The sequence below is a fragment of the Panthera tigris genome, chromosome A3, assembly GCF_018350195.1.
Source record: "Panthera tigris isolate Pti1 chromosome A3, P.tigris_Pti1_mat1.1, whole genome shotgun sequence".
Classification (NCBI taxonomy): domain Eukaryota; kingdom Metazoa; phylum Chordata; class Mammalia; order Carnivora; family Felidae; genus Panthera; species Panthera tigris.
Genome location: NC_056662.1, coordinates 15,801,656 through 15,824,805, shown reverse-complemented (window position 1 = coordinate 15,824,805; position 23,150 = coordinate 15,801,656). Strand labels below are relative to the sequence as shown.

Below are 23,150 nucleotides of genomic sequence, written 5' to 3'. Positions count from 1 at the left end.
CATTGCTAATCGACCTCAGCATTCCTGCCGAGGCTAGAACGGGCTCCGGAATCGTTCTCCACACAGCATCCCAGGGAGCCACTATCAATTAACCGAAGCTGGCACCGGAGATGAAGCGTATGCGCTAGTTCTTAGCTGCGATCTGGAGGAGGAATGAGTCAGAGGGTGGAGGGGGAATAGAGGTAGGAAAGGCAGTGCAGGTAGAGGAAGCAGAGACCTGGAGAGGAGACAGAGGTTCAGGGCTCTGGAGCAGGGGGCACAGTGAGGCCAGGAAGAGGCTGGCAGAGATCAGCGGAAGTAAGTGCTGAGTGACAGACTATGGAGTTTAGACCAAAAGGGAGTCTTGCATACATCCCCGCAGGAGTGATGAGTGGCCTCGCCAGGGGGGTGGGAGGGAGAGAAATGGATGAGTCAAAGATAGAGCCCAGTGATGGGTTGGATACGGAACACAAGTGGCAAAGCTGCCTGGGAGAACCCCAGGCTTCTAGTTTGGGCAGCCAGGAGGAGGTAGTCCTGTGGGCTCAGACAGCAGGCTCTGTTTACCCGGACCCCCACACCTTCCAACCCTTGCCACATCAGTGCTCACCAACCTCTAACAGTCAGGACCTGTGTTCCTCTGGCCCTAAAAGCTCACTCTGCTGCAGGGAGGGCAGGAGAGTTAACTGAAAGCAGCCACCGAACAGTAAGTGACCAGAGTCAAGAATGAATATTTAGCTCCCCTCACCCGCTCCTCCCGGGGTTAGCTTTGGGGTGCACGGTCCCCCTGACTGCCAGAGTCCCCTTCAGGATCAAGCTCTGGTTGCCTGTGGTGGCAGCTCGCTTCTTAATTAATTTTTTTAAATGTTTATTTATTTTTGAGAGCTAGAGACAGAGCGTGAGCAGGGGAGGAACAGAGAAAGAGGGAGACACAGAATCTGAAGCAGGCTCCAGGCTCTGAGCTGTCAGCACGGAGCCTGATGTAGGGCTCGAACCCACAAACCGTGAGATCATGACCTGAGTTGAAGTCTGGGTGCTTAACCGACTGAGCCGCCCAGGCACCCCAGCTCGCTTCTGAAAGCACATGCTCCTGCATGCCTGCTTTGCTTCTCTCACGTGCTCCTCTGCCATGGTTTTCTGGAACCATCTCCCAACTGAACTACTTGGACTCAAATCCATTTCTCAGGTCTGGTTCTGGGGAACTCAAACTAAAGCAGACAGTCACCAGGGAGTATCTCAGGATTCAGGGGTGTCTGGGGAGGCACTATTCTCATGGCCCTTTCTCAGGGGGCTTGAGCCCCTGCCCTTTATCTGGGAGAGATGGGCCTGCTGGAGGGGAACGTGGGACGCTTGACTCTGCCAAACCCACAGCTGTTCCCTTCCATCCTTGACACAGAGAACTCCAATTTTCATTGAGGCAGAACGGGGCCCAGGGAAGGAAAGCCCTTCCCCAGGAGATACACCAGGATTGGTCCGACATGCTGAGACCCAGGCAGGAAAAAGATGAAGGGATTCATTGAGCCACCAAACCACCCTAGAAGCGTCCACCTCCAGAAATCTTGATAGATGCAACCATTAAGTAAGGGAAAGAGTCAAGTGTAAAGGTTAAGGGCAGACTCCAAAGCTTAGATTTGAAGGCTGGCGTTTAAAACCACTTACTGGCTGAGTGACCTTGAGCAAGTTAATTAACCTCTTTTGGCTTCCTTTTCCTCGTCCGTAAAATGGGGGACATGAACAGTCTCAGTATCATCAGGTTGTCGTGAGGATTAAATGAGCTGTTATATGTAAAAGCACTTTGCCCGGTGCCTGCCCAGAACAAGTGGTCCATAAGGGTTAGCTCTAGAACATTATTACCACTAAGCCAGGGCTTCTCAAGCTTCATGTGCACACGACCCAGCTGGAGATCTTGTAAAAATTCAGATTCTGATTCAGGGGGTCTGGGGTGGAGCCTGAGAAGCTGCATTTCTAATATACTCCCAGGGGACCCTGATGCAGCTGGACTGTGGGCCACACTTTGCACAGCGAGTGCTGACGTCACTGTCAGCTAATATCGTGCAACCTGGAGCCCAAGGATCTTCGCTGACAGAATGGCCCCACCCACATGCACCCCTTCCCCAGCCCAGAGACCTGGCTAGGAGGCAGTGCTTTCCAAGTTCTCTATGCCCGTCTTTTGCAGCTCTCACTTCACTGATAACTGCTTGGTCAGTGCAGGCCAGGGTGTCCCAGGTGCCCGGCCCTAGCACACTGTAGGTAGTCGATCATCACTGCCAAAATAAAACCCCCTGCGGCCACTTGCAGAAATACACATGCCCAGTGATCCAGCGCACGGGCAGACGGACCCAGCAGCGCCAGGGGCCGCAGGCTCGCGGGGGCAGCTCAAGCACACTGGCTCCTCGTAAGCCTCAGCTGGGCTGGCAGGAGCCCAAGGGGAGGACAGTCACACCCCCTCCTATTTCAGAGCCTGGCATCTGGGTCCCACCAGCGCCCAAAATACCTCCAGAACAAGGAGGAAGCCGACCACAGCTCCATGCCCCCACCTGTTCTTTCTAGGTCCCTTCCTGGCCCAGGTGTCAGGTGGAGTGGTAGAACCTGGCCGGGTTCCATCAAGACTCAGACCCTCTCTGGAGGGCAAGAGTCTCCCCTCTGCCGGAACCTGCATCCTCCAACCCACCTAGTCCTTCCTCAACTGGGTTCACGATATCCACCCAGACTTTTTGATAATCAAAACCATCACAGCCAACATCAACCCCATACTTGCTCTGTGCTAAGTACTTACAGACATGATTGCATCGGGGGTGGCTCCCTGTATCCGTTAGGACGCAACTGGCCACAAGGAGCAAAATATCCAATTAACAGGGGCTGAATCAACAACCAACAACAATAATCATAGACAATAATAATAGACTAATAGGGCATGCTACGTACCAGTCGCTGTTCTAAGTGCTTGCACATGTGTTAATTCATTTAATCCATACCACAACTCTTTTAGTGGTCTATACTATCATTGTCCCCTTTCCATAGACGAAGAAACTGGGCTCAAAGAAGTAAAGTAACTTCACCAAAGTCACACACCTATGAAGAAGCAGAAATGAGAGAGGCACCCGGGTGGCCCAGTCGGCTGAGCGTCTGACTTCAGCTCAGGCCACCATCTCGTGGTTCGTAAGTTCAAGCCCCACATCAGGCTCGCGACCCATCAGCCTGTCAGCGCAGAGGCTGCTTCAGATCCTCTGTCCCGCTCTCTCTGCCCCTCCCCCGCTTGTGCTCTCCCAAAAATAAACAACTATTTAAAAAAAAAAAAAAAAAAGAAGGAGAAATGAAGCACAAACCAGGACAGTTTGACTCCAGAGTCTTGACTTGAAGCGTAAGAGGCTGAGAGATGTGCTCAAGGCCACCTGGGGGTCAGTGGCAGAGCCAGGGACTAGGACCCAAACCTGACCCCCTGAAACTCAGCAGAGACCCACTACTACCCAGATGCCTAGAATATCTTCCTCCAAGTTTGACTGCCTTGCCAAGTTTCTCAGGTTAAAGAAAACATTTGTTCCCTTCCTCCTCCTCCTCTTCCCCTCCTTTCCGCCTGTCCTCCTCCTCTCCTCGCCCTCCGGAAAGCCTCCCTAGGAGGTGGGTGGAATGGCAGCATCTGCCAAGGCAAGGCCATTCACAGAGGCCGGAGATGCCCAGTTTAGGAGGGGCTGGGGGTGGGAAGGCCTCTAGCCAGCAGGAACCCCCAGCTGGGAGGCAGCGTCAGAAATGAGAGGAGAGCAGGAGGTGGTGGCCAAGCCCCTGCCCTGCCCTCGGACAAGCCACTTAGCCCGTGCTGTCCAGTGGAATGGTCTCTGAGGACAGAGAGGCTCTATATCTGCACGGTCCCAAACGGTTGCCTCTGGACACGTGTTGCTGTGCACCTGAAATATGGCCAGTGTGATGGAAAAAGAGATTATTTCACTTTATTCAATTTTAATTAATTTACATTTAAATAGCCACGTGCCTAGTGTCTGCTGTACTGGTTGGCACAACTTTACCCTTCCCCAGCTGAGGATGGCTAAGACAAGAAAGCAATGTGTTGCCATGGAATGAGTCCCCACTGGGAGTCAGGACTCCTGAGTTCCACACCTGTTAATGTGCTGTGTGCCCAGAACAGGTTCCTGAACCTCTCTGGGTACGCTGATCATCACTCTGGAGCAAAGTTTCATTGCTAGGGATCCACAGATGGGCTTTAGGGGAATCTGGGAACCCCTTACAGGTATGAAAAGAGGATGTAGGTCTGTGTGTGTGTGTGTGTGTGTATGTACGTGTGTGTGTGTGTGTGTGTGTGTGTGTGTGTGTGTGTGTTAGGGGGCATGTGCATGCCAACAACTTTCCCAAAATTCTCAAAGAGGTCCATAATTGCTGCAGACAGGAGAACGTCCTGGGGAAAGATTAGTCCTCCCCCAGGGAGCCTTTAGAAAATGGAGTTCCTGAGCTCCACTCCCAGAGACCCTGATTCCAGGCACAGGCCCCTGCAACCCGTATGGGGAGCAAGTGCCCAGTGATTCTGATGCATCAGGGGAGAGAGGTGCTGGCAAGGAGGGAGTCATACCCAATGTTCTATGACTCGATGTTTGTGAAACTCCTTAACAAGCAGTAATATGTATTTTTAAAAACCACTTGTGATTTAAGAAACTAAGAAAGTGAAGATGACACAGTAACACTCATAATAAGACCCCTCTCCACCCCCTTATTTCCCAGCACTCACATGTGGCACTCGTGTGCCGACACCGTCCTGTGCTCTCTGTAAATACTAACCCGCTGAATCCTCACAACACCCCTCTGAGGCTGGTACGAGCACCCCATTTTACAGATGAGGAAACTGAGGTGCAGAGAGGGGACTTGCCCAGGATCACGCAGCCAGTGGGCAGTTGGGCCCCGGAATCTGCTCCACGCTGCTCCACCACTGGGGCTCCTTGTTTATCACCCCCCTTCTGGACTACCAGGAGTGCTGAGACAGTGCCCCGACCAGCCTGAGGCTGACCCAGGGCTCCCGGACGGGGTCGCTCAGCCCTGCCCGCCCCACGCCACAGGGCTCTCGAGAGCCAGGAGGGCTGGCAGCAGGCCGGCCCCACACTCACTTGCCCTCGGAGCCGTAGCTATTCATGCTGTCCTCGATGGACTCGTGGCTGGCCTGGCGCAGTGTCCGGCTGGGCATCTCCACTGCCAGGCCGGTCTCCGTGCTCCTCTGGATGGCCCCCTTCAGCCTCCGGCTGTCCCCTTCTGGGCAGAGAGGCCAAGAGAGATAGGGAAAGAGACACAGGATGGGAAGGGGACAGAGAGACAAGTCATCTGGTTAGTGTTACAGTGGCTGGTGTCGGCCCCCACTCCCAGACCACCAAATTCCTACCACCTGCCCCACCCGTACCCCCCTTCCTGGGGCAGCCATGCCCTTCATACCCACCCAACAAGCAGTGTCACGAGTCCCGTTAACTAACGGATTCATTTACAGGTACTTTTTCTTCCTTGAATCCATCTCTCCCCTGCAACTTTCTACAAATCATTTCTCCTCTTCCTCTTCAGCTACTGTTTTTTTTAGAGTTTATTTATTTTGCAAGGGGGAGGGCAGAGAGAAAGAGGGTAGAGAGAGAATCCCAAGGAGGCTCCGAGTTGTTAGCATGGAGCCTGACACGCGGCTCAATTTCATGAACCATGAGATCATGACCTGAGCCATAACCAAGAGTAGGACACTTGACCACCCAGGTGCCCCTTCAGCTCCTATTTATTGAGCACCTACTACATGCCATACTCTGTTGAGTGCTTTTCATGGATTTGGACCAGGTTTTGCACCTCAGTACAACTGGCAATTTAGATGGCATACAGTGGTGCTGTCAGGGGCTTCCTGTGCATTGTAGAAGGTCTATCAGTATCCCTGGCCTCTACCTGCTAGATGTTAGTAGCACCCTCCAGTCCAGTTGTGGTAACCAAAAATGTCTCCAGACACTGCCAAATGTCCCCTGGGCGTGGGGCAAGTCACCCCTAATTGAGGACACTGATTTAGACCACTGGCTCTGAAACCAGACTGTCCAGCTTCAAACCTGGATCTCTTTCTCACTGGCTGTGAGAGTCTGGGCAAATCACTCATCCGCCCTGTGCATCAATTTCCTCAACTGTAAAATGGGAGAACAGGCTTATTATGACAAATGGCCCTCTGCCCTTGCTACTCCCTCCCCTCAAACATCTCCTCCTCTGCCAGTAGCTCACTCCTTTGCTTCCACCCTGCAATCAATCACCTTATCCAAGACCTTCCTTGACTATTTCCTGGCCCCTCACACCCCCTGCCCCTCTCTGTCCTATCATCCTGCTTTGGCTTTCTTCCTAACACCACCCCAGATATGTTGTACGTTGTTGATTTATTGACCAGCTTCCTTCCCGCAGAGGGTGAACTCCATCAGGACACGGTACTTTGCTTTGCTTTGTTGACTGTCGAAGCCCTGGGGTTGAGAAGAGGACCCAGCCACAGTAGGTACTGAATAACTGCTGGATGAACAAATGTGTGCCTTGAGAGTGGTCTTCTCCTCAGCCACCCGTGAGGAGATGGGTCTGCTCTCTCATGTTAGCATCAAGGACACTAGACACAGAGGTTAAGCCACTTGTCCACACCCATCAAGACTTAGGTGGATGGGGGGGATGGGGAACAACAGTGCCAGGAATTGACCCCAGGAGAGTCTCTTTGTTCCATGCTCCACAGCCCGGTGATCAGGGTAAGCTTTACAACTCCTGCCTCCCTGTAGGCACTGTGGGTTTGCTGGAGGTGGGGATAGATCTTTAGGGGGATCTTCCCCATGTCTCTACAAAGTCTGGGATGAGTTCGTACACCTCAGGGGCTTTCTCAGCGCCTGCTGACCAACCCACTGCAGTGAAGCAGTGCCACCCAAATCCCATCATTCTGCTTGGCAAGAGGTAGGGGGACTCGGGTCTGCATGCCAGGAGACAGAGCACGGCCAGGACGCCTCCTCGTGGCCGCCTCGTGGCATCCCTTCTCCTTTCCTCCTTGACTTTAAAAGATACACACACACACACACACACACACACACACACACACATACACACTGTGTGTTTCTCAGAGTGTGTGCCCACGTTTGTCTCCCACATGTATCTGCATTATTCAGGCGCACAGATGTCCACACACTCAACACACAGTAACACAAACACAGGAATATACGTGCAAAGACAGTGTGTTAATGTATGTCTGAGTGTTTGTATTTGTGTGTTTCCATGAGTCTCCATATACCTACCATTCTGTGTTTCTGAGACTAAATGGGTATGTGCCAGTCACACAGATGTACATCCATAAGAAGTATATGGCAACCCACTCACAAAAGCACACAGAGAAACTGACGCTGTGCATTTCTGGGTGTGTATCACCTGGGTGTTTCTGAACACATGTGTCCCTGTCTCTGTGCTTCCCTTCATTCCACAATTTGTTCTTTCCCTAAGCTGTATCTGCATCCCACCCAACCATTTCTGTGTTTCTGTCCATAGCAGGTGCTAAGATAGAGTAAGATTCAGAAACACACACATGCACACTCACAACCACAGAGAGATGTCCCCCACCGCACATACACACAGTGCAGACTTACGTCCAGGGACAAACCCCACTCCCTCACACTGGGGATACAAACCCACAACCCGGAACCCTGCAGGCAGGCTACAGACACCTGCCTGGGCTTTCCACCTCCCCACTGAGCCCTGTTCTAGAGCACCACACTGGTTCGTTCCCCCACCCACCAGGGTCTGACACATTTCTCCTGGAAGAGGAAGAACCAAAGCATGACACAACAACTCAGTCCCCACAGGGGCTAAGGAGGAAGTTTGGAAAGGTGTGCTTCACGTGCTGTGGCATTCTGTAGCACCAAAGCATTTCACATCCAGTACCCTGTATGAGCCTCGGTGAGGCTGGTTTTGCAATCAGACGGAGCAGGCATAGAATTCCGTTCTGCACGCACTAGTTGCTAGACCTTGGGTGAGTCAGGTAGCAGTTGAACCCTGTGGAGCAGTTGAACATCTACCACAAAGCCTGGCACACAGCAGGTACAAAACAAAAATGGCCACGTGACTGCAGAGAAAGACCTCCTAACACTCCCCAAATATGCTCATGCCAACTATCTTGCATTTTCCTCCAACCTGCCACCATCTCCACCATGGGAGTCCCCAGTCAGGTACCCAACCACACCAACAATGTCCATCTAACCTCACGGGTTAGATGGCCATCTCTTGGTGACTCAGTCAAGGTCCCCAAAGGGACTGTGCCAATGCTTTCACACTTCCCACCCCATAACCCCATCACCCCAACAAATGCCCTTTCTCCCACTTTGCTGAAAGAATGTGTCTCTTTGACTTGCTCTTTCTCACTTCCAAATTTCACCATCCTTAGACCTTTCAACATGCCCCTCACCCCTCCCCTCCTCTCTGGGAGGAAGGGGTAACCCTTCTCCTGGCCAAGGCTGATCAACCACCTGTTCTCCTCATCCCACCTCCTCCCACCCTCTCCAAGAACTCCTCCTCTTACCATTTGTCCTCTCTGGGCCTTGATTCTGCCACCTCTACATCTTCTGGCTCTTTCCATTCCTCCTGCAAGTCTGCTCGAGGCTTCACTTCTTCCACCACCCCCTTCAACCAACAAACTCCTTCAGAGAACACAGACAACCACACACTGTCATCTCTTGCAGTGTGGCTTCCACTCCATTCACACAGCTTACTAAACCAGTCTCCAGTGACTGCTCATGACTAAGTACAAGGGCCTTACCTCAGCCCCCAGCTCCTGAAATATGGCACTTCCACTCACTCAACATTTACTGACTGCCTTTGTGCTCAGTGGGAAGCCTTCATGAAGATGCGAAACGTGCTTCTAAGTGCTGGTCTCCACTGATAAAGCACACACCGGTGCAAGACAGGAACTTCAGCCTCTGCTTCAGGTCCACTGGGTCCCAGAAACAGAGCCTGGCTTGAGCCATGGTAGCAGACGATGCTGAAGCACCACCCACATCTCACAGATCTCCCTTCATCCCACCTCTGTGAGGTCCCTCTACACTGGCTTCTGAAAGCCACCACCTGCCAACTTTTGTGTTTTGCTCGGTCTTCCTTTGGGCTACTGAGCCCATGTTTCCCCCACACAGACAGAGGCAGAAGTGCCTGGGGGTTTATGACCTGTGATCCCCTTAATCAAAGACCAAATGGAACAGGAGAATGAACCCTCACTCCGGTCCTTTGCTTCAGGTGAGAACAACTCTGAGGCATAACAGGCTCCAGAGGAACACTGTGGGAGGGGTTGAAGCTGCCCTCTATGGGCTCTGCCTGACTCCACATCCCTGCATGCTTCCTGCTTCCAGGTCTCCTGTGGGGGCATTTCCATCACTTGCACACGAATCTTATCTCAGGTCCTTTTTGGGGAAATCCGACCTAAGACACCTGCCTTGACTAGCAGCCTAAGAAAGTCAAAGTTCAGAAGTCTTTGCACTGGTGGGGTCCAGCATCACAGTGGAAAGACCATTTCCTTCATGAATGTGGTGATAAAAAGAGCTGCTGCATAATGAATGCAGGCATGGAGAAGGGCATGCTTTCCAAAGGGATGGTTAAGGGGGGCAAATGACAGGCTACCTTGTCCACGGTCATCACAAACGACCCATTGGAGAGGCCTGGAGTTTGAGTGCTGTAAGCTTTGGGCACCAACTGTGGCTGGCTACTGTAATGTACAAATAAATGGGAATTTGGATGACCCACTTCTGGCTACCCACTCACACTTGCTGCACCCAAAACTTGAACTGAGCAGCTTGAATTTTCTCCCACAGGGTCCTAAGTCCCTCTTCTCTCAACCTGTGCAGAGCAGGGGTGGTGGCATGGAGTGTGAACAGCTGGAGCCCTGCCAGGAGGCAGCAACAGCTTGGGGTAGCAACACCACTGTGTGCCAAACACCATGCCTGACGCTGGAGACAGGAGGGAGTATGATGGGAGTGGCATGGTCCCTGCCTCCACAGAGCTCAGAGTTCAGAGGGGGTGTTGGACGCTGAACAGATGATCACATTGACTAATCACAAGTGTGTTAAGTGCTTTGAAGACCAAGTACAAGATGTAATGACAGCACCCATTGGGGGGGCCAGTGGGAGGGAGACTAACGTAGGCTACTGATTACTTCATCCTTTGAACAACAGCCACTTCAGATCTCTTCTTTGGCTTCCTTGGTAGTAAATTTTATGAATCTCCTCCAGTCTCTCTGACTACTGCTTCCATCCCTATATGTGAGGCCCTCACCATTCAGTCCTTGGGTTCTCTCTCTCTCTCTCTCTCTCTCTCTCTCTCTCTCTCTCTAACTCTGCCCCCTGTCAATTTCAATCCCCTCCCACAACCTCAGCACTACCCTATGCAAATGAATCCCACCCTTAACCTGTAGCCTTTAACTCTGTTCACAGCAATATTTCCAACTGTATTCTGAGCATCGCTACCTGGATGTTGAGCAGGATCCTTGAATGCAACCTGGCCAAAACTAAACCCATCCCTGGTCCCACCTCCCCCAATCAACTCAGCCACCCAGACCCAGAACCGCCTCAGGACCTCTCTGACTTTTCCTCCTCTCTCATCAAATGGCAGGTCTTATAAGGTCTTTCCCTGTAATATCTCTTATCTCTTCCCTTTCTTGTCCATTTTCACAGCCAACCACTGTGATTATCTCAAGTCTATACTACGTCAACAGCCCCCTAACTGGTCTCCCTCCTTCCAACTCACCCACCCAACAAGCCATTAACAGATTAACTATCTTAAATTACCACTTCAGAGAAAGATACTCCACTCCTACTCATTTATTCTACACAAAAAGTCACAAAAGTACATAAAGATATGCATGAAGAGGTTCCCCATGTATTATTTACACCAACGAAATGCTGGAATTAACCATCCACGAACAGGGGACCGGTTTATTTAATGATATATCTGCACAATAAAATACTGTGAAATAGTTAGAAAGAATCATCTAGGGGTGACTGGCTGGCTCAGTTGGTAGAGCATGTGATTCTTGATCTCAGGATTGTGAGTTTGAGCCCCGCGTTGGGTGTAGAGATGGCTTAAAAATAAAATCTTAAAAACATCATCTAGATCTACACATACAGTGACACAGAAAAACTGCCTCAACATACTGTTAACAAAGTATGTTGCAGGACACTATGTAAATCATAATACCATTTTTGTAAAGCTATAGATAGCTCATATATATTTGGGAGGAAATCTGGGAGGATATGAACCAAACTGTTAATGGGGAATAGCTGTTAGAGGAGGGGTCTGAAAGATGTGTTTCTGGAACTTTTAAATCTAAGTACTGTAAGATCTGTACAGAAAAGTGCACAAACCCGAAGTGTACAGTCTGATGAACTTCCACAAGGCAAACATACTTGTATAATCAGCACCCAGATAAAGAAACAGAGCACTGCAGGGACCCCCCAAAGCCCACTGTGATGTCTTCTGGTCTCTCTCACTCCACAAGGGTAGCCACTATCCTGATCTCTAACACCAGATATTAGTTTTGCCTGTTTTTTGAACTTTATAAATAGAGAAGGCCGTTTTTTTGGGTGGGGTGGACCGGCTTCTTCTGCTCAGTGTTATGTTGACTGTGTAAGGCCCACTCATGTTGTGTGTAGTTGTAGACGGCTTATTATCACTGCTATATAGTATTCCACTGTATGAATATACCACAATCTATTCATCCACTGTACTGTTTAGTATTTTTTTCCAGCATAGGGCTATTAGAAATAATGCTGCTATGATTATTTTGGCACTTGGCCTTTAGGGAAGATTCACACATGCATCTCAGACATATACCTAGGAACAGAACTGCTGGGTCATAGGGCAAGAATTTTTTCAGCTGCCAAATGATTTGCCAAAATAGTTGTACCAATTCACACTGCAACCAGCACGTTGGGAAAGTTTTATTTCTCTTTTGTATGTGTCTATGTCTCTTGAATTTTTTATAGTTAAATGTATTAATTCTATAATGTAAATGAAGGCAAAACCTAAATTTATAAATAAATCACAGCTTCAATCATGCCATGATCCTATTTAAAACCTGAGAATGGCTCCCCGTTGCCTGCCAAATTAGGTTCAACCTTTGCAACCAGGCATTCAAGACTCCATTATCAGATTCCCAGCCCATCTGCTACTGGTCTCCCTCACAATCTTCCCACCCCAGCCCAGCTGGGCGCCTCATTACTTTAGGTACATCCTCAGTAACGTCCTCATCTTGGTTTTCTCTCCTTTACTTTCCTCCCTTGCTCACCTTCCCTATTAAAATTCTAACCATTCTCTAGAGCTAAGCTTTAAATAATACCTATAGAGTTATTCGGCACTCACCAAACTCTTAGGGCTGTTGCGAAGAGTAAACATAACAATTAGGTAATGTAATGATACAAACATTTAATCCTTGGGATGTCCTAGGTGGGCGATGGCATACTGAAATCACTTGATAAAGATGACTATTATTATTATTATTATTATTATTATTATTATTACCATTGTGTCTGACATTATGCCACATGTTTCAAGTGGGCATCATCTAAAGGTCACAATAAACTATGAGTGAAATAGTTACTGCCCCATTTTACAGGAGAAGAAAATGAGAATCCAGAAAATTAAGGAACTTTCCCAAGGACACACACACCTACTAATGGCAGAGCTGGAATTCAAAGCCAGGTCTTTCTAATGCCAATAACCATGTTTCTCATGAACCACTCAACTAAATTCACTAAGCTTTACCACAGGATTCAAATGCCATATCTTCCACAAAGATTTCCCTGATCAGACTCCCTGAGTCCTAGGAGAACTTCATCTTCACTACTGGTGTACCTACTCCACTGAACCTGGAAACACAGTCCTCAATCTAGCTGATATCTGCATCTACAGTGAAAGCTCATTCCTCACGTACTACCCTTCAGCACCTAGGACAGCACCCAACATTGCCTCTCCCCACTAATAGTGTTTAATTGAATTGGCTTTATTTTTAGGATGCATCCCCAAGAAAAATGCAAATTCTCCAATAAAGCAAACAAGTTTCACTCATATGTGCTTAATGTACCTTTTCCCAAAATCAAGCACTCATAAGGAACAGGATAAAAAAAATGATTTATTTATCATAATGATTTATCATCATGATAAATTATTAGTGTAGATACCATTATTTATAGCACTTAACCCTGTGCCAGGCACTAGATATATAATTTAACCATAACTCTGACAGTCAAGAATTGTTATCCTAATTTTACAAAAAGGAACCAAGCTCAGAACAGATCAGGAACTTGTCCAAGGTTATACCAGACAAGACAGAGATAGGCTTTAAACCCAGGTATGTGTGAAAAACAATCTTATTCTCAACTGCTAGAGATTTCAGCACTGTGGTGGTGGGAGGAAGAGGAAACAGAGAATACAACTATTCTCCACTTTGACATTTTACCAAAGATGGATCTTTACAGCTTTGTCTTCCAGATGAGGAACCCAAAGCTGAGAAAGGTTATATGACTTAATCCAGGTCCCCAGGTTGCAAAACCCCTAATCATGTCACTGACCAGAGTGTAATCTTGTCTCTGTGAATGGCCCACTATGGGTCCATATCATAGTCTGTGAAGTTCCCTAGACACAAGAGCTCTGGGTCAGTCTGTTATTTTAAACTAGGATCAGAGCTATACCATGGCCCCTGAGCCCACTGCTTCCCCTGCCCACAGCTACTGCTCTTTTGTTCCTCTGAGACAAATACCCTGGAGGGTGCTGCCTCTTCTTCCTCCATGGTCAACCTCTCCCTGACTTAGCTATTCCTAAGTGACTTCAGCCTCACATGTCTTTCTTGCCCACGTCTTAAAACTCATCTGAAAATCAAGGCTGAGGTGACATGCAGGCACTCAGACCTCCTTAGCCCTGATACTGCCTCTGGCTGTGTCTCCAAAACCAGGTCAAGGAAGCACAAACCCTGACTGAGGGCCCTTTACCTCCCCCTCTTCTCTCTGCAGCTGTAAAAATCTGCCTTCCATTGAAATCAGAGAAGATTCCATTTGGAGGGAACTTCTGGGTCATCCAGACTAACGTCTTCCTGTGTAGAGGGGCAACTGAAGTCTACAGAGGGACATGAGTCAATGACTATGTTGAAATTAGAATTCAGGTTTCTTAACTGCCAACCTCTCAGCCCCTTTTCACAGCGAGCAGCCATTTGCCACTATTTCTGGAGCATGTTCAGGAAGCAGCAAAGCCTAGTGGTTAAAACCATGGCCTGAGTTGTAGAGCTGGCCCTGGTCACTTTATTGGTAATGTGATCCTGGGCAAGTTACTTACCTTCTCTGTATCTTGGTTTCCTTCTATTCAAAGAAATAGAGAAAATAATGGTATGCACCTCAAAATATGTTTATGTGGATTAAATAAGTTAATATTTGGTAAAAAAAAAATACTTAGAACGGGGTCTGGCACATAGGAAGTGCTATTTAGTAAATGACATATAAGTATTTGTTAATTAGGTAAACTGTGTCTCCATGTCTCCTTTTGGGAATTCAAATTCAGTCTTACTCTACGTTACCAGAGTCATAGCCTTAGCTCACCCCCTAACCTTCTCTTGCCTGGACTACTGCAGTAGTTAACTAACTTAGAGGCTCCCAAACACTTGCCTGGAGGCCAGTGGTGGTTAGATAGTTTGGAATACATTGGGAACTCAGTTAAAACACAGGTTCCTCTGTCCCCTCTCCTGAGAATTCTGGTTCAGTAGGCCTAGGGTGGGGTCTGTGAATCTGTAGTTTCCCCAGGTACCTGAAATGCTTGGTCAGGTGGTCAGTCTCTAACTGGTGTATCAGCACCAGAACATTCTCTTCTGCCAGTTCTCCACTCTGTGGTCTGCATGAACTTTCTAAAACTTAATCCTGAATATGTCATATCTTTGATTAAAACCTCCAATGAGGTGTCTGGGTGGTTCAGTTGGTTGAGCATCTGACTCTTGATTCTGGCTCAGGTCATGATCCCAGGGTCCTGGGATTGAGCCCCACATTGGGCTCTGTGCTGAGCATGGAGCCTGCTTAAGATTCTCTCTCTCTCTCTCTCTCTCTCTCTCTCTCTCTCTCTCTCTCTCTCCCCCTCTTCCCTACTTGTGCTCTCTCTCTAAAATACATACATACATACATACATACATACATACATACATACATACCTCCAATAGTACCTCAATGCTTGCAGAATAAATTCTAAAGGGCTTAACACACATTGCCTTTCAGATCTAGTCCCAATCTACATTTCCAGCCTATTTTTTCCTGTTTCTCCAATGTGCTCTCCATTCCATTCACACTGAATAATTCAGGTAATTCCAAACATCCCATGTGACCAACTACCCCCAAATGTCTTGCCAATCATCCTGCATATAAAATTCTTACCATTCCCTTCTCTTCTCGAGAAAGATGCTTTTAAAAACAACTGTTTGTTAAAGTATAATATATATACAGAAAAGTGTACAATTATATGATGTACAATCATAAGTGTACAACTTGATGAATATTACAAAGTACACTCACACAGGGAGCCAGCACCCAGATCAAGAAGCAGAACATTACCAGTGCCCCAGAAGCCCCTCATGAGTAATGGTTACTTCTCCAAGAGTAGCATCATCCTGACTTCTAATACCACAGGTTGGTTTTGCATCTTTTGTACTTTTTTTTTTTGAGAGTGAGAGAGAGAGAGAGAGAGAGAGCACGCACATGAGCAGAGAAGAGGCAGAGAGAGGGGGAGAGACAGAATCCAAACCAGACTCCATGCCTGTCAGCACAGAGCCTGACACAGGACTCAATCCCACGAACTGTGAGATCATGACCTGAGCTGAAATCAAGAGTCAGACACTTAACCAACTAAGCCACTGAGGCATCCCTCTTTTGTACTGCTGTATACACAGAATTGTCTTGTATATATTCTCTGGTGTCAACTTCTTTAATTCAACATTATGTTTGAGAGTTTCATTCACATTGTTTCAATGCAGTTCATTCTCATAGCTTTATTGTCTTATATTGTGTGAATATATAAAAATTCTATTGCTGATGAATATTTGGGTAGTTTCCAGTTTGGGGATATTACAAAAAGCTCTGCCAAAGACATTCTCATATGTGTCTTTTTGCAACCATCTATTTGTGCACTTTTGGGGAGGGGGGCACAAACCTAGGAGGGAAATTACTGGGTCATTAAGGATATGCATTTAAAATGCTTTTTAAATGGATTAAGCATGATGTGGACTGGAAATATTAACAGAGATTATCCTTCAGCAAGAAGCAATGTTCTGAAGAGATGAGGCTCAGAACTAAAATATTTTGGGAAGAAGGATGGTGGGAAAACTGTTGATTAACCGTCTATCTGGCTCACATTTATATTCCCCAAATGTAATAGTTGTTAAGTCAATGTATAAAGGGCAGACAGCACCCAATACAGAAGACGGAGGGGTGAAAAAGGCCTGGAACTCAGTAAGCATTCAACAAATGCTGGCTATTATAATTAACCCCTTCAAGAGTCATTGGCCAATAGCTCACTAATACCATCTTTCATATATTGTCATTATTTCATTGATTCTAAGACACACATTTTCAACATCTCTGAAATTAAGATGTGAATGACAACTGATGGCAAGTCAGTAAAATTCTGACATGTTATATCTGTCTTGGTGGTACAAAAATGAAGTTGTGACTCGAAGTTGAAAACCTAATGCAGAACAGGAACGAGCAGCCCAAAGTGTTGGGAACTGTCCGTGGTGCTGACCCAGGTGCTGAGTCCTTGGCTTGCCTGGGCCAGAGGTGGCAGCACACAGGGAGGGGAGATCTCAGAACAACAAAGCAACCCCAACCCATGTTTGTTTTCAAGTCTCGATTCCTTTCCAAGGGCTTAACTGATGCCTCAAATTCCACCCTTCCCTCCAAGGGCTTACTGATGCCTCAAATTCCACCCTTCCACGTAAAGACAGGAACTCCCACTTACAGAGCTCCCAGAGCCTACAACAGGCATTCAACCTACTTCATCTAATCCTCACAACCAGAGTTGACCCATGGAGGTTAATTAACCTGCCCAAGATGGCAAAGCTGTTAAGTAGGAGAATGATCTTGGTCTAGTGCAGACCAGAATGTAATTTTCCCTTTAGGCTGCTTTACACTAGGGGGACAATTTACAGTCCCCACAAGTGGCTGCCTTTCCCCAGGAAGCCATTCCCAATAGCTCTTACGACAATGTGAGCAAGCTGTGGAAGAAGCTGAGTTGTGGGCAAAAAGGTAGAGGCTGTGGTCCCCTCTGGCAGTAGGAAGCCTCACTTTACATTGTGTGTGACTTCCTCAGAACTCTTTCCAAGATTTGAAGGGAGAAGAGGGACAGATCATAAAGACACAGAGCTGAAACTGGTGGGAGTGAGGGAGGCAAAGGGTACATGATAAGAATTTGAGAACACCAGATAGGGAGGGTCTAAAGATTTTGAGAGAATTAATTGGGTAAAGTATACAAATGTGCTTTGTATCTCTAAAGAGTTATGCCTCTGGAAGAAAATATTATTCTCATTTGTCCAATGAAATATGCATTGACTGAGCTCATTTCCTATCCCATGCTTTTTGTGACTTTGGAGATTAGAAGACACAGTCACTGTCCTTATGGAGCTTACAGTTGGTGGAGGGGGAAGGGATAGAAAACAGATAAGTAACTGTCATTCATTCAACAAACTCTTACTAAGTGCCTATTCAGTACCAGGGCCTGTGCAGGAGACTCATAATACAGACGAATTAAATCCAGACCCTGTTGAAACTCCCAGTCTATCGGGAGACAGACAAGTAAATGGGCAATTATAACACAAGCTGTTATAATTACAACATACAATAGTTCAAAGACAGAGATATACACATAGTACTATGGGAACTGAGGAGTAATTAATACAGCAGTAATAGTAGAGGTAGTGCTTGGGTTGTAAGAAGAACTATTTCAATACTGAATTATACTTGGTTGCAAACAAAATCATAGGAAGATTTTATTGTAGACGCAAGTGCTACCTTCTGGGTGTTTACAACTGAAAGCCATATTGACAAGTATGTAGGAAGAAGGCAAAAATGCAGAACCAAAATCTTAACCGAGGACAAAGAACTCTGAGTGCACAGTAAATGCATTTGGGGGAAGAGATCCTACACTTACCATGGATGGTCAGGGGAAAGTCATTCACTGTATTCTTACCAGCATGAGAAGACTTTCTTGAGAAGAGGTATTTCAGCAATCATTGGAAGGAAGATAACAGTCCCCACAAGTGGCTGCCTTTCCCCAGGAAGACATTTTCAAAAGCCCCTAGGACAAGGTGAGCAAGCTCTGGAAAAAGCTGGGGTGTGGGAAAAGAGTGGAGTCTGTGGTCCCATCTGGCCCTAGGAAGCCTCATAATCCGCATACCATCCAAGGCTTCCAGAATCTGCCACAAACCTATACTACAAGTCTTACATCATGACCATACCAGGTGTTCCGTCCACACTGGATTACTCATCATTAACCAAACACAGCCTACATACTTCTGTCTTCTTAAGAGCACAGGCTAGGGAGCCAGAATAACTGGGTCCAGGACTTGCAGCATCTCTCTGCCACTTTCTGAATAAACTCAAGAAAGTTGCTGAACCTCTCTGAGACTCAGACCCTCATAAAATAGAAATAATAATAGAACGCACTTCTTGTGGTCATACTGATCAACTCTCACTGGATTATGCTGCAGTAACAAATGATGTCCAAATCTCAGTCACTTGTAGAACAAAGGTTTACTGCTTGCTCATATTAAACATCCCTTATTAGTTAGCTGTGGCTCTAACCCATTCATTCTTCTGGAATCCAGGATGAAAGAGCAAGCCCTATCTGGGACATGCTAATTTCCATGGCAGAGGAAAAACAGAAATAATGAAACCATAAAACATCTCTTCTAGCCACTGCACTTTTCTCTATGTACATTTAAAAATTTTAAAGATTACACAAAAGAATAGATATATTTATCCCCTAATAATGTAAAAAGGCCAAAGGTATAGAGGAGATAGGGGAGCTCTCTCCCTTGTACACACATTGCAAAGCCACCAAATGATTTGTTATAAAAAGGCAGTGTGTTAGCCTATTTTAGCTCAGATTCACATTAATTGTGAAATAAATCACCTCGTGCCCCTAGCGGGGCTGACCTCAATGACATAACATATGTACAGTAACTGCCATGGGAAGATAAAGGCACTCAGGAAATTATAGGCACTATGATCAACGAGATTCTGAGATAGATGGCAGTGTCCCCACTTCCCAGAAACTCTGAGAATACCAAGGCTCTGAGAACTGAAGCACTTTGCCCAGCGTCCCATAGCAAGTTAATAGAGGGGCAGAATGCAAAACAAACCTGCCCAGACTACACAAAGAGTCAAACACAAATGTTCACAGCAGCATTATTCATAATAGTCAAAAAGTAGAAACAACCCAAATGTCCACCAACTGAGGAATAGCTAGACAAAATCTATTACACCCATTTAGTGGAATATTATTCAGCTGTAACAAGGAACAGGGAGAGCTGATAAAGGCTACAACACAGATGAACCCTGAAAATATGCAAAATGAAAGAAGCATCATGAAAAATACATTTTCTATGACTATTTATATGAAATGTCCAGAATAGTCAGATCTATAGAGATAGAAAGATTATTTATTTCTAGGGAGTGGGGTGAGGGGTGAGGAGAGATGGGAGAGCGAGTACTAATGGCTACAGGATTTGGGGGGAGAGAGATGATGAAAATGTTCTATGGTTGATTCTGGTGATGACTGTGTAACTGTGAATATGCTAAAAACCACTGAGCTGTACACTTTAAACAGTGAATTGTATGGCATGTAGTTATATCTTTCCCTCTATATATGTATATATACCCATTTCCTTTCCCAGGCCCTGTTCTTAACCCCTATTCTATACTGACCCCCCCCCCCCACAGGGAGCCAGCAGCATGGTGGTGGATAATGCTTCTTCAGGTCAGGACTGGCCTCAACAGAGGCAGCAAACGGCTCCAGCTGAGCAAGAGGCCAGCATGTGAAGCCTGTTGCAGAAGCCAGATGAGGTCTAGGCTGTGCACTCTGGACCCCAGACATTCCATCTTCAAAGCACACATGTACACTCATATCCCCACAAAGGCAAATGGATGAAGAAATGCAGTGAACACATAGGGTAGAGGGGAAGGAATCCCTTACTCCCAGCCATACCAGGGCAAGCTTTCTGTTTATGCCTCCGGCTCCCCACGGGCACCTTCCTCAGTCTACACATGGTCAGCTTATTTCAGAGCCTACCAGACTCAGAAGAATTAACCAGGATCAGCGAAGACCAGTTGGAACCAGCTGGAATCACCTGCACCAGCCCTCCCCAGAGCAAACTCACCTTAGATGAGCTACTCAGCGCCAGAGGCTGCTGGTAAACCTGGTCTCAAGCTCTTGCTCAGCTCATCCAAATATCATGGCTGCTGAACATCCAGTCCCCCTCTGCATGCTCTGCAGGACGGAAGCTAACCAGGAGCCCACCGAGGCTTTCCAGGCCAGAACCTGCTTCCCACTCCTGCTTAATGCCTGCTGGGGTTTCATACTCCTTGGACAGAAGCGCCATATTCTACCTTCAGTTTAAACAAATGCCTCCCTTGATTTGGCCTTAGCAGAGCTGCTGAGCACCGCTGGGTTCCATCTTGGCCAAGGGACCTCAGTTCCTTTCTATTCCCTCAAATGAGGGCAGAGATCAGGTCTGCCTTACAGACTTGCAAAGATGCCTGGTACTCAGCAGGTACACTTCGGAAAACCAAAGGTGGAGCTTCCGAATTCCAGCCCTCAGCTTCTCAAACTTTAATTTGCAAATGAATCACCCAGGGAACTGGTTAAAATGCAGAATGAATTCTGCATGGGGCCTGGAATTCTGCATGTCAGGCTCACCAGAGGCCAATGCTGCTGATCTGTGGCCCACATTTTGAGTGGCACTTTAGCCCATTCCACTCACTCTTTTTGGATTTCTTCACCTTTTCTGATTGTGCAAAGAGTCTCTTGAGAAGCTGACAAAAGCTATTTATTCTCTCTTTCCTTAGAAAAGTACCTGTCAGCACATATACACAGTATGTTGCATAAAATTTTGAGGTTTGAGGTTTGCAGTCTAGTGAAAAAACTTTCTTTTGGACAGACACACTTTAGTTCTCATTAAAAAAAAAGAAAAAAGATGCAGTAGGGAACAGAAAACAAAACAAAACAAAAAGCCCCAGCAGAATTAGGACTCTTAGGTCTGGCCCTAGCTCTACCACAGATTTTCTGCATGACATCAGACAAATTTCTGCCCCTCTCTGAGCTCAGTTTTCCCACCATGAAGGGACTGGACTAGATTACAATGATATATTTGTTTTGTCTTTTTTGCCAGCTCTGGTACTGTTGCCTAAAATACTCTGTGTTAAGAATTCTTAGACTGTGTCTGGACTTGGCAGAAAAGGGTGCTATGATTGATTGGTGATGCCTGCCATGGTCCCAGGAAAGAGGGGCCTTAATTGATTGGTGATGTCTGCCAAGGTCCCAGGACTGGAGGCGATGGGCTTCTAGCCACTATCAGCCTATCCCCTAGAGACCCTCCAGCTGTGACATTTCATAGCCCATTTAGAGGAATCCCAGGTTGGGGAAAGAGAAGTCTGTGCTTGTCCTCAAGGGGGCAGGAAGGGATAAATCTTTAAGCCACTAGCTTCTCAAATCTGCCCCCCTGCAGCCCCCTTTGAGACATGGTAGCAGAATCCCTTCTCCATGGCAGAGAAGGACAGCATGTCCTTGCACTCCTATCCTTGGCTATTTTTAACTCCAAGGACAGGCTCAGGCAGAAGCTGAAATATAGAAGGGCTGCGGTGGGATACCCAGCCTCCTAAGGGAGGAGAAGCCACCGCCCTCCCATGGTTCCCAAGTTGCAGCATTGGTGGCCAAGTGAGAGTCAAAGCAGGCTGTCAAGGGACAGGAGAACACTCCTCGCCTTCCATGTAAGGGAGGCTCTGCCCCGCCCTGGTACAACCACAGACTCTCTGCCAGTCCCTATTCCACTACACCCTGTATGTGCTCATTCATGCATCCAGTCCACATACAGGAGCCAGTCTTCATACTAGCGCTGAGGACACAGCATAGAGCAAGGTGATGGAGGTCCTTGTCCACCAGGCCCTCCCGGTCTAGGGTGGAAGACAGAGCCTGGTGTCGTAGCACAATTCTGTGGTTACAACTGAGGTGACTGCAAGGATGGGAACTACCTTGTGGTCACCTCCACACCTGTGAGCTCCTCAACTTCATCTTTCTATCCCTGGACCCTAAGACCTACTCTGGCACAGAGGAGGATTCAGAGAATATTTGTTGATTGAAAATATTACATGGGAGATATTTTCTGGAGTTTGAGGATCCTACAGGAGCCTATCTCAGACTACATGAGATCAAATCATTCATTTATTCTCCCTCCAAGTACTTTTCTAAGCCCATCGAAATGTCAGGGACTGTCCTAGGCACTGGAGCTAGACAGAGCAGGGAACAACATAAGGAAAAACAACAGCCCTCCTGAGGCTCCAATCTAGGAGAGGAAAGGACTAAACCACCCAAATATGTGAAGATACAGAGGGTGCTAGAAGGTGATGAGTGGAGGTGGCTGACCCGGGAGGCCTCATCATGGTACCTGGTTTAAGACCCAAAGAAGGTAAAGGAACAAGTCAGATGGATACCTGGAGAGAAAATGCTCCAAACACACACACTCTGAGGTGGACTTATGTCAGGCATGTCCCAAAAACAAGGAGACCAGAGCCGCTGGAGCAGAATGAGCAAGGGAGAGCGGTATGAAATGAAGTTTGAGACAATGTGGTGGGTGAGGAGGGACAGACTTTGGCAGACAGACACTGCTTACATCAAGCCTGGCATCCAGTGGATGGAAACAATGGGTGATGATGATGATGATGATGATGATGATGATGTTAGAAGCAGCCAGCATTCACGAGGCAATGATCACCAGGTGCTATGCTATACAATGAACATAGGTTCACTTACTTCCTACAGCAACACACGAAAGAGGCCCTATTTTATCCCCATTTTACAGATGGGGAAGCTAAAGTTCAGCAAGATTTATGCAGCTTGGAAATGGCAGGTTTGGGACAAAAATACTGGCAATCTGG

The 23,150-nt window shown here is 47.2% G+C and overlaps 1 protein-coding gene across 2 annotated transcripts in view; it reads right to left on the bottom strand.

The window, feature by feature from the left end:
• The window catches only part of RIMS4 (regulating synaptic membrane exocytosis 4), a 61,710-nt gene that overhangs the window by 15,522 nt on the left and 23,038 nt on the right, over window positions 1-23,150 (bottom strand). Inside the window, exon 2 of one of the 2 annotated variants that reach the window (XM_042980323.1) lies at window positions 5,082-5,223. In XM_042980323.1, coding sequence (XP_042836257.1) covers window positions 5,082-5,223 — 142 coding nt within the window. The remainder of the gene's footprint in view (window positions 1-5,081; window positions 5,224-23,150) is intronic. The other variant, XM_042980324.1, reaches the window with a different exon arrangement.